Source organism: Anomalospiza imberbis, chromosome 6 (assembly GCF_031753505.1).
Source record: "Anomalospiza imberbis isolate Cuckoo-Finch-1a 21T00152 chromosome 6, ASM3175350v1, whole genome shotgun sequence".
Classification (NCBI taxonomy): Eukaryota; Metazoa; Chordata; class Aves; order Passeriformes; family Viduidae; genus Anomalospiza; species Anomalospiza imberbis.
The window spans coordinates 16,583,782-16,600,462 of record NC_089686.1 but is presented as its reverse complement, the minus strand read 5'-3'; the positions used below and the strand labels follow the sequence as shown (position 1 = coordinate 16,600,462).

The following is a 16,681-nucleotide window of genomic DNA, read 5'->3' as shown; positions in this document are numbered from 1 at the left end:
ACAGGAATCTAAGAATAATTCTGGCTCCAGTAAATAAACCCCTTAATACTAAGAACATTGAAGTATGCATCTGCATGCCTTTTTCACTTAGTTCAGATGCTGTGCTACTGGAGAAAGGTTATTGTTATTTTCAGTGTTATCATTACACAATCCATGCTATGCTCCTGGTCAAAATGAAGGTGCAAGCGTATCTCATACGTTGAGTCCTTCTACCAAGCTTAAAGAAAAGAAATACAACTATGTATCTGCTTCTAGAATTTCAGAATTAGGAAAATTTTATCATTTGTAGCACATTAATGCTGTGAAGAACTGCACAGTGTGTTTCTTCAGTGACAGGTGTGATTATTATTATCATTATAAAGGCTTTAAATGAACGTTTTCTCGACAGCTCTAGCTCTCTGGATGTCTTGTTTATGTTCAACTGCAACTCAGATATGTGACATTTTTCCTAGAAAGCTGACCTGCTTTCTTTCTTAATAGAGAACATGCCTCAGCCTCTCAGTTGGTAAGGATGATTAAATCCATAGAGCTTTTGTAGAGGCATGAGATGTTTGTATGTATGGAACTGTCATGCAGCTTCTGTCCAAGAGGGTACTGCCATCAGCAGTTGCTGACCCTGGCGTGTTACCGAGCACTGTATTCAGCTACAGAGGGTAGAGTCAGTCTAAATAGATTTGTAGGTGTGCCATAATTTTCTATTAGCTTTTTCACCTTCTGTAGAGGGAACAGACCATTGTTTTCAGACAACATTCAACATACTGAGCTCATCTTGCTGTGTGCACCAAAACAAGGAATGCATTAAGTTGAAAACTGTAGTGATCTCACTTGGGAGTGCTGGAGCTAAATGATGGTATCTTAAAGGAAAAAATAAAGGATCCCAAGACTTCTTTTTTCAAAAGGATTTAAAATGAGTGTTAGAATGCAGCCTAAATTCAAGTGCAGCACAAAGATTTAGATTTATTTATTCTGACATTTTAGAAGTATTGTTCAATATTCCTGCTAACACTGGATTCTTTTGAACTGCCAGACATCTGTGCCTTGCTACAGCATTTCTATGTTTCACTGCAATTTAGTAGTCACAATGAGACCTATTCCTGAAAGCAAGTTGGGAGCAGCTGTGCTAGCAACGTCAGAATTAAAAGAAGCCCATGGAGCACCAATTCACATAGGTGACCCTGGTCAGTGCTTTTCATTTCTCATTCTGCATGCACCTGACTGTGTATACAAGTGAAGGGAGAAAGCATGGGAAGTGGTAGGACTGAAATACCTGCACCACTTAATCTGTTTTAATCCTTTCTAATGGTCACAAACCTGGATATAAAAGGAAAAAGGAAGAAAGAAAATAAAAAAAAGGTTTTGTATGAGCTGAACACACAGATTTCTTAGATAAAAGATAGTTGTCGGATGTAGATAAGTTATCTGGCAGGGGTGGTTTTGGTAAAAAGTGTAATCACATTTTTCTGAAATGTGTGCAGTTTCATTTGTATGTGAATACTTTCTTGCTGTCAGAGATTCCAGTGACAGGATAGCAATGACTGACAGCATGGGGAGAAGTATGTGTGGAGGCATTTTGTGTCTTAGTGATTGAATGTGAAAGTAAATACTGCATTATTTTAAAAAATACTGAAATAGCATACAATGAACACAACACTTAAGACAAAATGAATAGAAATATGACAATATTTTTTTTAAATCTAGTTTGAACAAAAATGAAAAAAAATAAGAGAGAATGCTGTTTGAAAAAGAACAAAACCAAACAAACACCTGTACTATGAAGATAGATTGCAAGAATTTCCCCCCTGCTGTCAGAAGTTTGGTAATCATGGGCTACATACACAGAAGGATCACATTGAAGGGCATGGAAGGAGATGTCATTGGTTAACACAACACTCCAGTAATGTACTTGAGTAACATATCTAAGTACTTAAGCCTGACAAACTAGTAATAAGTCATTACAAAAGAGTAAATTTACATATATACAGATTATATAAACTAATTTCATAAAAGAGAGTAGTATATTAAAGCATCTGAAGAATTTAAAACCAAGGGAAGATAGCAAGTGCTTAGAATGACCCAGATTATTGCAAGTAGGTGTTAGAATAAAGCAAAAGACAATTTAATGAAAGGCAGCTAAGAGTGAGATGTATTTATCTAAGGGAGGAAAAGAGATTGATCATTTCTCTAGCTAAAGAATGTAGGAAGCTAACACAGTAGAAAATGTGTTCTAGAAAGAACTCATTTTGCATTGCAATCATTTATTCCTGCTTGCCAGTGCTATGAATAGAATTCTTCTGTTGATCCAGAAGATTTATATTATCTTGGAAACTCAGCATAGATGTCTAAACTGCATTTTGTTGCAGAAATAAGGTAAATACATTTTTACCGGTGTTATCGAGTACAAAAAAAGGGGAAATCAAGTCAGTTCAGGCTCTGAGGATGTGCACTAAGGCAAACTAAATGTTCCACTTTAGGGGGACTTGAACTCTTAACTGAGTGTCATTGAATGATGTTTGGGGTCCACCCCCCAGCTTTGCAGTATTACTGCTAAATTGGAATCGCTCATGCTTTCATTTTTGATCAATTCCAGGTCTGCTGGGAATACAAGATCTCTCTAAACCAGACTATGGAAATCCAGTTCACCTTCACCCTGGTGACATTCCAGTGTTTTGGGCCTGTGGAGTAACAGGAGTAGAAGCAATTATCAACTGTCGTATGTGCTGCTTAGAGACTCTTTTTAAATTATCCCTCAATCTCTTTTCTCTCTCTCTCTGTTTTATTTTACTTTTTTAAAAAGGATACTGAATTGGCTGATTAGCAGGCTTGATTTTAGGGGAAGGTAAAAAACACCCCAAACAACAAAAAGCCTTTGGCAGGAGAGTTTTTGTTGTGAAATACAGGTCTACTTTAAAGAAAATTCTTACTGAAATTTCACCACTTTTGTGTATTTTAAATGTTTAAATCTACAGCTCTGGCAACATCAAAACATCATTTTTAGCATTATAAAAAACAAGAAGCTTAAAGGCATTAATTTTTAAGCATCTTCCTTTTAAAATATTATTTTGTACTATACTGAAGTAAAGCAATAGTAAAGGAAAAAGGAAAGAAAAAGAAGGAATAAAAAGAGAGAAGCCAGAAATCTTTCCAAAATGTTGTCAAGAGCTAGCAAATTGATTGACATGGAAAAGGGTTCTGAAGTGTCTCATGGAGAATGTTGAGCTTTTAGTTTTCTCCAAAATTAAGTAAATGTGACACACTTTACATAAGTGAAACTTTTTCTTCTGTACAGTTTGTCTGCACTGTGTGCAGTCATTTGTGCACGTATGAGCACAAAAGGCAAGAAAATGCAACAGAACCATAGTAACAGTATTATATACTTCTCTAAGTCACTAGTGTGGAGTGAAATACTCTATTTTCATTCTTACTGAAAAAGAAGCTTAAAAATAATAGGCAATATATTTGGGAGAACTTGGGAGGTCATCTGCTTTGTCCTTTTCTTGCAGTATCCTTGTGGTTTCTTACAGATGTTTATCTGAACTCTCAACACCTGCTCTAATATGTTCAGCTCTAGGAAGAGTTCTTTCATACAATCACTTTTTTCCAGTCCCAAATCCATGCTGAAAATCCTATTCTTTCCTGGGTTCTTCAGCGAACCTATTCATCTTCCTCATGCATCCTTGTTGTAGGGAAAAGAGAGAAAAAATTGGCCAATGTCTCTCCAATGTGTTGCACATGTGGCTGTCTATCCTGCCCTTGCCTGGAATAGACTTTCACTTTTATTTATTTCTCCATTTTCTATATTAAAACCAGTTGTCATTAGTACATTCCAGGAAATTTTTGGATAGTTTTTATTTTGCTGTGCTACTTTCTCAGCTGGGACATTTTAAATCTGCCACACCACCAGTACCCATACTTTAGATGAATCTGCTAGCTGGTCACAAAAAAACTGTCTGCTCACAGGGTTTGGTGAGGTGTTGTAAACCTCAACAACCATGTTCCCCAGGTGCTTTAAACTGCTAGCCACAGAGTCCAAACAGTTGTAGCTCAAACCAAGCACATACGTACTTAGTAAAAAACATCTTCTCCACTTTCATCCTCCTAACAAAGAAAGTTTTGCTTGTTTATGTATACCAGTTATGATTTACCTAACAATGTGCCAATTTTGCCAAATCAAGTATTACCTAGATTCAGACTTTTGGAGTCAGTATAAAGACAGGAAATATTTTCAGCTTAGGAAGCTACTATGCTGTCAGGTCTAAAGAACTTATTTTTCTCCAGGGTTTTAGAGGCTACTCATATTTCCTTTGCTAACGCTTTACTGATCCACTTTTGTCATTACTCCTTGCCAGTTTAAATTGCCATGGTTTAACCCCAGCCAGCAGGATAAGGGAGAGAATTGGAAGGGTGAAAACTGGAAAACTCATGCGTTGAGGTAAAGACAGTTTTGTAGGGAAAACAAAAGCTGTGCATGCAAACAGAGCAAAAAGAGGACATTGTGGAAAAAACTGATCTCAACTACCCACATAAGCTTTTTAAAAGTGAAAAATTTTTCAGATGTACATACATACATTTCTTTCTCAAAGTGTATTAATTGCTCCAATGTAACTTAAAATATCACCCATTTTTATAGCTGTCATCAGGCAGGGACTCTTGTTACATTAAGTGGCTTTTTGAGATTTTATCATCCCTATAATTTGTTACATTGCAATAATAACATTTAACTGAATTTTTTTCATTCATTTTAGGAACTCCATTAGCTTTTACTCATTCTCGTCACTGCACATTCATTACTGACCTACAGAATGACAATATCAGATCCTTAGGAGGAGTCCCACAGGTCCACCGCATCTCTCAAGATCCTCTGCATTTCAGCATTGTGTCAGCAGAAGCAGCCCAAAAGATAAAGACTCTAGAGACCCTAATTGGAATAGATCCAGGTATAAACAAAAACTGTCTCCCTTTAATGGATTTGTTATGGGGTAGATACCACCCATCCAGCCTTTTTAGGTATTTTCAATTCAAGAACACAGTAAGAATCTAAAGGGGATTTTAAGAATTCCTTATGGAATACAGTGACTTTATATAACTAGGTCTTATATTTTCTGTTACTGTAGTTAATATCAGAGTCTGGCCAAAATCATTCATTGTGGACAACAGAATATCTGATGGTGATGACTATATGCTCCCAAAGTACACAGAAGCAGACTGGAGAGTCCACAGGGAATAAGAACTGTTACTGAGTAAAACTGAAATTGTGTGTGAAGTACGGGGCTCATCAAGAACTCTCAGCTTGCTGGTAACAGCTTGCTGGTATTCACTGTGGAGTAAATAGCACATTTCTTTACATATATTCATGACTACTGTGGTCCTACCAGAGAATTCTTGTAGTTGCATGTCTTTTTCAAATACCACTCTCTGACAGGTGGAATTATATTAATTTCTGCTGACATACCCATCACTGAGGTGTTGTATGATGGACCAGGTCCATCAGGGAAGTGACCAGGAGTGACCAGGTCACCAAGGAAGGTTGAGCAGTGGGGCTGCCTGTGTGTGCAAGGAAGAGAGGGAAGTAAAGGCACACTGAGTAGTGCAACCATTCCTAAAATACACACTGAGTTAGTCCCCTCTGGCTGCTGTAAAGTCTGAGCTCAGTGTGCCATAAATTTTCTGAAATCCTCTGTAGGCAGTAGTGGAAAACAGCTTACGCCCAGCACTCCCAAGCTCTGGGTTTGGGCTGTGTGCATACATTTGGGTCTGTTTATTTTTACTCACAAGGCCTCTCCTTTCCCACTCTCTGGAGCTGGCTTGGCATGATGCCATGCTCTGCAGAAATACAGAACCTAACTTAAAAGTTAGCTCATTTTATTGCTAAAGGAGACTACAGTACTTTGTCTCAGTTAATACACCCCGCTTCTCAGAGACATGTATTCTGCTTATGTTAACTTTAAATTTTCTGAACTTTTTTCTCTGTTCATTATCTGTGTATTGCCTGTGTGTTATTTAGGAGGAACAGAGGGAGAAATGCCAAAGGGGAAATTGAGGACCAAAAGAGTAAAATGTGGGGGTGAGGGGAGCAAGAAGGGTGAATCTACAAGGAGACTGAAAAACACCAGTGAAGACTTCCCTCCATAAGCCCATCATGCTGGTACTTATGGTTTTCTTGAGTACTACTAGCAAATCAAAAGAACTGAGCTGTGAACTTTTTTCCAAGTGACAGGGAAGGAACATGGGATAGGAAGTGTTTGAACAATGAAAGCCGTACACAGATAATAGTGTTGCCTATTTAGGGACTGACCCATGAGAAGAGACTCCTGTTAGTATTCACCCATTTCTCAAGGTCTGATAATGTGGTTCTCTGCTACATGAAGTGTTACAAAAACTTCTAGTAGTCACCTGGATACCACTGTATTAACTGAGTTTATGAAGTCCCCAGGAAACGTACAATGTCTCTGAAACTACAATTCTGAGATTAATAATTTCATTCAGTGAAATTTATTTGGGAATTAGTTCTTCCCAAAGGGGATGGAGTTAAATAGAGACAAAGGACCAGTTCACACATCCGAAGTCTGCATCAGAACTTCAGTAAGGTCTGGAATGCTTGAGTTGCAATCCAGCTTCAGTAGCTAAACACGGTCTAGCAGGACTGTCAAAGGAAAACAGAGGGCCTAAGGAAAGGAAACAATATGCAGTAAGCTCTCAGAAAAAGCTATTTACACTTATACCTAGATATGCTAGGTATAATAATTTTCAAAAGCTGACATTCTTAACCTGGAAGCACTGCCCATTATCTTCATTACTCATATCTTAGATCTTCTTAGTTTTCCTGAGGAAATTACCCCAATTCCTGTCTTGACCAGAGGTTTTTCTCTCTTTTTTTTAACCCATTTTATGTCACTAAAGTATATACTTTCACACAGAGGGAAGCTTCAAAAGGAGAGTGATACATTGAAGCGTACTGCTCTCCTTAAATCCACTTGTCTAGGAGAGCGGGGTATCAGGCACCTGCAGCGCCAGGGTGAGCTGCTGGGGGCTTGCCTGGCCATGTCCCACGCGGGGTCCGTGCTGATAACAACGGGATTTCCCACCCACTTCACCCACGAGCCGCCCGAGGAGAACGACGGCCCCCCGGGAGCCCTTGCCATTGCAGCTATGCTGCAGGCCTTGGAGAAACAGGTTGCCATAGTTACAGATCAGAGAGCCATGGATCTGAATAAAAAGATTATTGAAGAAGCTGTTCAACTAGGTAAGAGAAATGGGCTTTTCAGTTTTTTATCTTGCTAATTTGAGCCAAGGTTTGCTTCAGTTATAATCTGCCACTTAGTCCAGGACATTTTTTTCCCCAGAGAATGAATCAGAATTCATCCTCTAAGCTCTGCTCATCATTGCTGCGATGACATTTTGTTAACCTAGCTGGCATCATGTGAATGTGTACATATCTGGGTACTGATCCTGGATGAGTTGCTTGTAATAAATTTTGGATGTCTCTTCTTATTCTTGTAGACCTGTTTTCTACTGCAAGGTCCCATTGAACAGCATTTACATCTAAACAAGTTTAAAGTAATGATATAGGGAGCTCATCAAGAACTGTGTAAAGACCGTGAATTCTTACTGTTCTAGCAATTTTGCTTTCTTTTTTTTTAAGTTACTCAAAGATACATTAAAAAAAAGTATATAGTATCTGAATTTCATTTTGCTTTCTTGTAGGAATCCTGAAGAAGCCCATCCCTCTGTTGAGTTATCAAAGGGAAAGTGCCAATTCAGCTTTAATGTTTTTGTGTGAGAATGGGAATCCTGGAAGACCAAGGTATGTGTTTTCAGTTTTTGAGAACGGGTCACACCTCTACTGTGCAAAATTATAATAAAAATAAGGATCATGGTCTAAGAAGGTACAATGGGTGCAAGTACATCCTTAAGACTTTGAATGCACAGAACAAACTTTGAAGCCAAACACTGTTATTGGAGCATACACAGAGTTCAGAATTCCACATTATTCTGCAATTATGCACTTCTGGAGTTCAAAAAAGAAGCAATTCTTCATATATCAATAGTTCTTTTCCTTAAAAAAAATCTAAAAGACTTTCAGCTGTTGTTCTATAAATAGGTATATACACACTATATATTTTTTTACCAATTTTTAAATCAGTGAGAAGATCAAAAAGTATTATCTCAAAGTCAGTGAAAGTGCTAAGAAAAGTGCTGTGGAAAGTGCATTTTCTAGAGCTTTAGCTCTAGCCTGACAGCTAGGGAATCTGATCTGACTTAATAAAATGTCATGTGTTTGTAATGGTGTGATTAGGGTTAATACACTGGAGAATTTGCTAAGTAGCTGTATGCTCATTTCATTACTTAGCATGCAACTTACATTTCCTTGAAGTAGGCATACATTACTCATTTTTATTGATCTTCCCATGTAAAGTATTTTAATGTAGTTGCCCTCAGTTTGCATTCTTTAATAAAAAGGTCTTTCACCCTGGTATTTGTTTCATTAACTTATTGAATTCCCATTTCTTTCTGCAGGTTCATGTGTACTGTAATAGTATGCATGATACTGTCTTCATTTTTATGTGATGTTTTAAAAATGTTTTTTATAGCTATGCTTAATAGAAGTACAGGCAGATTCTATTTAAACTGGTCCCTTAGTCCCAAAAAGCTGAAGTAAGTGTTTTTTAAAAGTATACAGCTAACCTGCTGAAGGTCTCTGGAATCACTGTAGATACCCGCCCACAAGAACATTAAGTAATTAATCAGAATTAGTAACCTCTTAACAGTAAAAAAGGAGAAACAGAAACAAAATAACTTGATTCTAACATACAGTGGCAGAACTGAGTACTATAGTTCTACTTAAAATGTAGGACAGCTGCAGTACATCTGTCTGCTTTCATAACCAGCAAAACAACCATGGACTTAAAAAATAAATCCCCCAAATCTAAAGACCCAAACCCAAACATTGCCTAACTAGAAACAGATGAGTATTTGCCAAGCAATATACTTTAAGCAGAGAATGCATTTGCACTAACAAAGATTTCAATGATCATTAATTTTCCACTTTTTTGCTTTCTTTGAATACACTTACAGAGACTAATATTTTACAAGATACCATCTGCTTTAATGTGAAACAGAGCCAGGCCAGATGGCTGACCCAAAGGATTGCTGGCTAGGAGGATTGCAGGAACTTCTCCATTTCTTGGTAGCAAATGTGGTTTGGGGGAGCTGCACTAAAGCTATTAAAAAAACCCTAAACTAACCTTTGAAAAAACCCCATAGACAACTACATTCAGAAATAACAAAACAGTATCCAAGTTTTACCTTGAATCCCAAATGGTCAAAAAGTAGAGCCAAGCACAAGCAGCCAACAGAAGTTTTTTTCATGTGAAAATCACAGCTTTGACTTCTCCCCTCTGTGTTTTCATTCACCTCTAACCAGATTTGATCACCTGGTAGCAATAGAGCGTGCTGGGATGGCTGCTGATGGCAATTATTACAATGCCAGGAAAGTTAACATTAAACATCTCGTGGATCCCATAGATGAACTATTTTTAGCTGCACAAACCATTCCAGGAATCACAACAACAGGTAGGTGTGAGTTTGTGTGATGTTCTCAGAAGCAAGAGAAGCACAGAGCAGGAATTCTTTCTGGTAGTGAAGGGGTGCATGAGGCAGGTGCTGAGTGGCTTCTTTCAGGCTACAGCTGTTTGTTGTGATTGGATTTGAAGACACCATTGCTGGAGAAAAATTACAGGTTTCTATTGAAGGATTCTCACAGCCAAAAAAAAAAAAAAGATTTTATTTTGAAGTTATTTAATGACAAAAAAGCAAGCCCAGATATATTACCATTACCATGTCTATGTACGTACACTCTAAGTCCAGTTTTTGATAGTGACTTTATTCTGTATTTTTTGTGTTGAAGGCAACATAGAACAAAAATGGTCGTTGGATGGTAGCATTCCTTCTTAAAGTATTTGTTTTATGATTGTTACAGCTAAGTTAAAACAGCAGTCTGGATAGAATCTTTGTTTATATTGTCTTTAGCAGTACATTCCTTTAAGCAGGGATTACATATTTGCATCTATTAAAACAGTGCCTTCTCCAACAAAATGTGTGTACAGTAAGAATCTTGAAAGGAATGCCTTGTCCTTCCCACCAAAACAACAGTGGCCTTTGCTAATACCTCTGATGAGAATGCTTTTGTCAACATGCTGCTCCTCTCTTTAGGCAACAAACTTTTTTTTCTTGAAAACTTATTTATATCTGGTTTGGAAAAAATATGCCATAGACCATTGTACAATATCCTTGTACAATCAAATGCTTCCTGCTACCATGTGTGGCCCAAATGAGAGCTTTGGAGATATATAATCTCTGTAAATATTAAAATCAAATTAGAAATAAGTACCCATGCCAGACTGATTTCTGTCACATCAGAACACATCTGCTGATTTAGCTTTTTTTCTTCTTATAATGATGTGGACTCACTCCTAAGTATTACCAAAGGCATGGAAACTTAGACTTCTCAGATTTGTTGTTTTGCAAGTGTTTCCACAGAATTTAGAGAGCTTCTGCAGAGATAATGCATAGTCTGATTTCACTCTATTGGTATCATTTAAAAGCTGTGTAGCAGAGGACGTCACTGATATGTGTTATTATTATTATTAAACTTTGCAAACTTTTACAAAATTTGCAAACTTTGTATTTAGATTTAATTAGGTTTTTTTTCCCTATTCATAAGATGTACCTTCCATCATTCAAAAGGAAGCACTCTAGATGGCACTGTCTTGGCAATCTCAACAGAGGACAAAGATTGACTGAATAAGTGTTGTATACAACAAGCTCTGTTTTGTCAAGATGTCTAGCAAAATGCCTCAGAGCTTAATCTGCTGCTCTTAGTTTCAACTCCTGTCCCTGATTTTAGGTTGTTGATGCAAGAATTTGATCTCTCCAGCTACTTACATAACATCACAACCTAATTCCTTTAGTAAAAATACCCTAATCTCTTCAAATATCTCCCACAGCAGCTCAAAGTATATTATTCATTTGCTGGAGTTTGGAATGGTTCTGCCAGCTGAGAATTTGAATCTATTCAGCAGAATGTAGCTTGTTTCAAACAAGCATTCTCTAAATAATCAAATATACTACAAAATGTCATTAATAAAAAATACCACAGGCTTGTGAACAAGAAGAAAAGCAATTATTCAGATTCACTGTGTCTCAGTGCTGTGAACTTTATCTAAAGAGATTTTTGCATAGAAAATGGTTTAACAAGTCAGAGGCTTCAAAGGACAATGAAGGGATCTGCTCTGATCTCCCATGGCATTTGTGTAAGTGGATATTCTGCTCTGGAGAACAACGGGGTATCTATAAAAAAACAATGTAATTGTTTCTTACATTGTCTGTTACCTAGTTAAGTTTCTTGTTTTGCTTATCACATTAATTTTTTTGTGTCCTTTTAATTGGGTAGCAATTTCTTGGGTTGGATGTTGGGTTTTTCAATGTGTTTCTGCCAAATGTAGTTTAACTTAGCCACTGTGGCCTTTGTGTTTTGTCTCCCATTACTGATAGCAATGTGTTGCTACTGATTAGGATAATTTTTTTTTTCCTAGTGGGGCTGTCTTCCACTTTCTTTATGGTCAGTGGGAATTTGGAGGCATGTGACTAGTTCCAGAATAAAAGCAAATATTGTACAGAATTAGGGTGGAGTACTTGAATTACCTTATAGGCTAGAATACCAGAAAGATCAAGTTTTCAGCCTACAGAAATTCTTTATATAGTGTGCTCTGTGACAAGAAGCACTGTGTCAGTAGGTGGAGAGGGGAAATGTTAGAACATTTGTTACATGCTGATTAATTTCTGTCAAGTGTTGCATTTAAAGCAAGATCTGTGTGTTTTTTTTTTTTTAATCTGATTTGGTAGTTTGACCACAGACAAAGCATGAGCAATGCCTGCAATTGTATGAATACTGACATCCTAAAAACTCAGGCAGTGAGGAGCAGCCTTGAGGAATTCACAGAGTAAGAAGATGTGAAAGGCTGAGTTTGGAAGGGACTGATTTTCCACATAAGTCTGAAATAAAAGATTAAGAAATGTTACTGGAACCACATATTATTTTTTTCAGCTGTCATACAATTGACATAGCTGTATGCCATTTATATAGGAGCTAATTAAAAGCTTTCCAAAGTACTGCATGAAAAAATAGGGTCACACATTTTCCTTTCATACAAAAGATTTTTAGCACAGAAGACTGACACCTCCTGCATATTTCATGAATGTAGTTTCAGAAAACAATGTAGTCAGTGGGAACTTGCATGGAAGATCCAGCAAAACTATTTTTCCTTTGCCTGGAAAGAAATTGGGCCTTTAGAAGAGGATTCATCTTGCCTATTTTCAGACATCTATATTTGAGATGTCTGCTTTGGGGTGAGATGAACTGAATGTGTGAAGGGAGTGTTTCTTTCTGCTGACTTTAAAAGCAGCATAGCTGACTGGCTGATGTATGGATGGCTGCGTTTGCACAGGTGAATTTCATTCTGGAGATCTGCAGTAAAGTACAGCTCTCTGGCAATGTGTGGAGGAAGAAGAAAACAGATGGGACAGGAGACTTTTCAGAGGGGTGTTCTTTTTCTCCCAGTGTCACATAAATGGGATCCATCCACAGCAAAAGATCTACTAATTGTGCAGCCATCCTAGTGACAGGACTCCCACAAAGACAGGAAAATCAAAGCAGGGCTGATAGAAAAAGCCCTGAGCAATGGATATATTTCAGTTAAGGAAACTGTTGGTTATTTTCATGGGACAAGAATTCATCTCAGCCTTTTTAAAGAATGTTAAGAGCATAAATTTTAATTTTGAGTATAAGAAAAATCAGAACATTGTGTGAGATTCTTACAAAGCAGTAGAACTTCCATATTTATATATGAGGATAGAAGCACCAGCACTATAGCTGTTTGAAAAGTACTACCGATAAAGAGATTTTTTAGAAGAAAGCACCATTAACTCCCAATGGTGAAATAAATGGGAGCAGATTATTAAAGCAGATATCCATGGCAAATCCTTTTATGTAAGCTGTGTGTCACTCAGTTACACCCTACTTGACTGGATAGACTTAAGGAATCAAATAAAAATTGCTGCTGAGAAATAACTTTCCATTTCACTTAAATAAGAAATTTGCCTCAGACACATGAGATATTTATGCAGTTACTAAAAGTGTTAAATTTACCAGTTTTCAGGCCTTGAAGTGTAAATTATAAATATTGTAATTTCTCTTCTGTAACACATACTATGCATTAGAGCACAGTCACATTTCAAATTCAAATCTGATACATCACAGTGAGGACTTGGAGCTCTTCACTGTTCTGTTTCACAGACATGGTCAGGGATTTTTCTGTAAAATCTTCAGATTGAAGAAGATGCCATTCAGACTAACAGATGAAAGAGAAATTTTAATTGCCAACTAAATAGTAATAATAATTTATTAATAATTATAAATAATAAATCATTTTAATATGTTTTTAATATCTTGGTAAGAGACTAGAGGTACTATCCAGCTTTTATGTAAACTACTAGTTTACATGTTTACCCTCATCTCCAGGTATCTAAATGACATCTGACAACTTTATGTCCCAAATACTGGGTTGCCTAGAATTTTCCTGAAATTGCATAGATCTCACTGATTTCACTAAAAGCACTAAGACAAATGCACAGTATTTCTATTTGTGCAACAAAAATCAAGGTCTGACATCCACTATATGAGAAAATTAAAATAAATAAAGACTAGCTATTTTTTTGGTAAGTGACTGTGGAAAATGGAAACAGTAATAGTGTACAGGGCTGGGCTCTGTGTACTGCAGCATGTTAGTCCTTGATGGGCAGTGCAGTCAGGCCTGCTTCTGTCCAAATCCTTATGTATGTTTTTGCTTGTCTTTCTTCAACGATTTTTATTTCTATTCAATTTTTTTTTTAATTAAAGCTTGTAACAAGGCAAAGTTTTCTATGCTTGCTTTATCATAGAATTGTTGGCTGATTTCTCAGGTTGATTTGGGTTTAATTTTCTATCTTCTTTCTTTCTTTGTGCTGATGTGTTGGAGCCCAGAATGTCCCTTGGACACTCTTGGATGTTCCGGGCCCAGGTCAGAAGCATTTGAGACCCTGGAATGCAGCCACAGACCCGTGTGGCTTTGAACCTGACCCATGGAACAATTTACCAACTTTGCAGGAAGAACAAGAAATCACAAAAGTTTAGATATTATAGTAGAAGTAGTCACAAAGTGAGAGGAAGAGTTTTTGAGTGCTGTACAGGGGGGTTTTAGGCCTTGTACAGAGGGGTTTGAGTTTTGTACATGGGGGTCAGAGTTCTAAGATGGAGGGACTTGGGTGTGCCCTGTCCTTTTTTCCTTCTTCCTAACCTCCATGTTCTCGATGATGTTGGCATTCACAGACTGGTTTAGAGTAGAAAGTCACTGTTCAGTATAAGTGATGGGCATTGGGGAAAAACTGTAAACATCTAATACGTAATGTATGATATAAAAGAGGGCACCAGCCCCCTGGGCGGCGGAGCGTGCCCTTGCCTGACTGCTGAACGGCCCGCAGCAGCTCAGGGAGAAATCTTTTAGATAACATACAATAAACTACCTTGAGACCAGACAACAGAAGACTACTGAGTCTTTCTTTGGAGACTCGGGTTGGAGGAGAGACTTTTCCACCTTTCCAGCTCACCCCAACCGGGGGTGAGTTCCTACACTGATGTACTTGTGATAACACATTACATAGAACACTCATGTAAGGCCCTCCGTAAGCAAAGTTCACGGTCTTGATTCTGTCTGCAGTTCACAACCACTTGATAATTTTGATTTCTTTTGTTTGCACACAATGTACAGTGTACATTACATGTATAAACTTAGAGGTTGCCGAGGTTGCCATGTAAGAGATGATATTTTCAGCTATTTCATTCACACTCTTCTGTTTTTAGGTGCTGTGGATGAAAAAGGATAAACCATCTCATATGGAGCTATGAACTATCACAGCAACTGTGAAGAAACTGGATGTTTTCTAAAGGAATTGTCAGTTTTATGCTGTGTTCATACTCATTTTGTCTTTTTCCCTTTTATAAAGGTGTTGGAGATGGAGGAAATGAATTAGGAATGGGCAAAGTAAAAGATGCTGTAAAGAAGCACATAAAAAATGGAGATGTTATAGCTTGTGATGTTGAAGCTGATTTTACTGTTGTGGCTGGTAAGGCATTTTTGGTGGGGTGGGAGAGTAGCTGGTGTTTGAGAATATAACTGACAAGGAAACATTTGTCTTTCCAAGTCATTTTTATTGGCCCTTTCCAAGTCATCCTCAGCAAACTGATCTATCCCTGTATCATGTACCTTTTCTGAAGAGTTAAGCACATGTTGCTTCAGAAGAACTGACTCAAAATTGAGAATGTTCCATGAACAAAGTGCACTTAATTTGAAATAGTTGAGCAAATCCTGAGTATTTTTGAAAAATCACACATTTTATAAAATCATAGAACCATAGAATCCTATAACTATTTGGGTTGGAAGGGACCTTGAAGATCATCTAGTACCTACTCCCCCTGCCATGGGCAGGAAACCTTTCGCTAGACCAAGTTACAATAACAAATAACAAATATTAATAAGGAAGACTGTAGAAGTGATCTGTGTGGGAATTAAAATGTCTGTGCACATACCAATTTTCAGTATAATTGATAAACTTCTGTTTAGAGTGTGCCCCTATCAGGCATAAATTAGTCATCTTGCCCCTTTACAAAGAGATAAGTTCTTCCAATAATCACTCAAGGACAAATGTATGTTCTTAATGTTCATGTTGTTCAACAAAAGTTGAATGTTATAGTTAAAATTCCGCTTTACACCAGCGTGAAATAAAATTCACAGTGAGGGAAGTTCAGCACGGACCAACTTGTGAACTGGACAGTGTGTATTGTCCTTGGGCTCAGGTTTCTCTTGTTCCTAACCCGGGTGTCTCTGCCACTCTTTGCAGGGGTCTCTAACTGGGGTGGCTACGCCATTGCGTGTGCTCTGCACGTGCTGCGCTGCTGTGAGATCCACGACCGCTACCTGCGCAGAGCCGTCGGCTTTCCACGCGCGCCGAGCCAGGGGCTCTGGCTGCCAGCGCTCCCGTCCGTCCCCAAGGTAACTCCTGTGGGCAGGGCATGGGACTTGCTCATGACAGGGAGATGGAAGTGGCCAGCAGCTGCTGAATCCTGCCTGGGCTGGTTCAATACCTCACCCTCACAAGGTCTTTGGGCACTTCTGGGGATTTCTTGTGAAGGAGTAGCCATGCTGTCCTTAGACTGTTTTCCACAAAGGTTTTGAGACAGATTGCAAATAAAAATCGTCCAATATGAATGTGTTCATGTCTTGTAGCTTCAAGCAGAAGACTGTGCTACAATTTTATGGGCAATGCAAGAAATCCTTGGATTGACATATATAGTGATTAAAATTCCCTGTTTGCTTCCTTAGTATCATCTGTGATTTTTTAACCCTCTGTTGTAGTGTCCTTTAGATGTCTGCTTCCAAAATCAAATGTTACAGTTCTTATGGAGTAGCCACTCCATACTTCTGATCTTTGTACTTTACTTCTGATCTTCCCCTTTTCCTAGTTTGCTGGAACCTTTCTACAATTAGTTTTGAATGTTTCTAAATTAAAGTTGGAGAAAAACTTGTACATG

The 16,681-nt window shown here is 37.9% G+C and overlaps 1 protein-coding gene and 1 long non-coding RNA gene across 4 annotated transcripts in view; one reads left to right on the top strand and one right to left on the bottom strand.

Annotated features, from left to right (window-relative positions):
- The window catches only part of DGLUCY (D-glutamate cyclase), a 44,813-nt gene that overhangs the window by 23,335 nt on the left and 4,797 nt on the right, over positions 1 to 16,681 (top strand). For all 3 annotated transcript variants that reach the window (XM_068192610.1, XM_068192609.1, XM_068192611.1), the window contains 8 exons: positions 1,028 to 1,178; positions 2,588 to 2,710; positions 4,743 to 4,934; positions 6,980 to 7,240; positions 7,702 to 7,801; positions 9,422 to 9,570; positions 15,097 to 15,216; positions 15,991 to 16,142. In XM_068192610.1, the coding sequence (XP_068048711.1) occupies positions 1,028 to 1,178; positions 2,588 to 2,710; positions 4,743 to 4,934; positions 6,980 to 7,240; positions 7,702 to 7,801; positions 9,422 to 9,570; positions 15,097 to 15,216; positions 15,991 to 16,142 (1,248 nt within the window). The remainder of the gene's footprint in view (positions 1 to 1,027; positions 1,179 to 2,587; positions 2,711 to 4,742; positions 4,935 to 6,979; positions 7,241 to 7,701; positions 7,802 to 9,421; positions 9,571 to 15,096; positions 15,217 to 15,990; positions 16,143 to 16,681) is intronic.
- LOC137475377 (uncharacterized) lies at positions 6,214 to 9,422 on the bottom strand. The gene is made up of 2 exons (XR_010999847.1): positions 9,304 to 9,422; positions 6,214 to 6,662 (listed from the first exon to the last, which is right to left on the bottom strand). It is a non-coding gene; the product is annotated as an uncharacterized lncRNA (long non-coding RNA).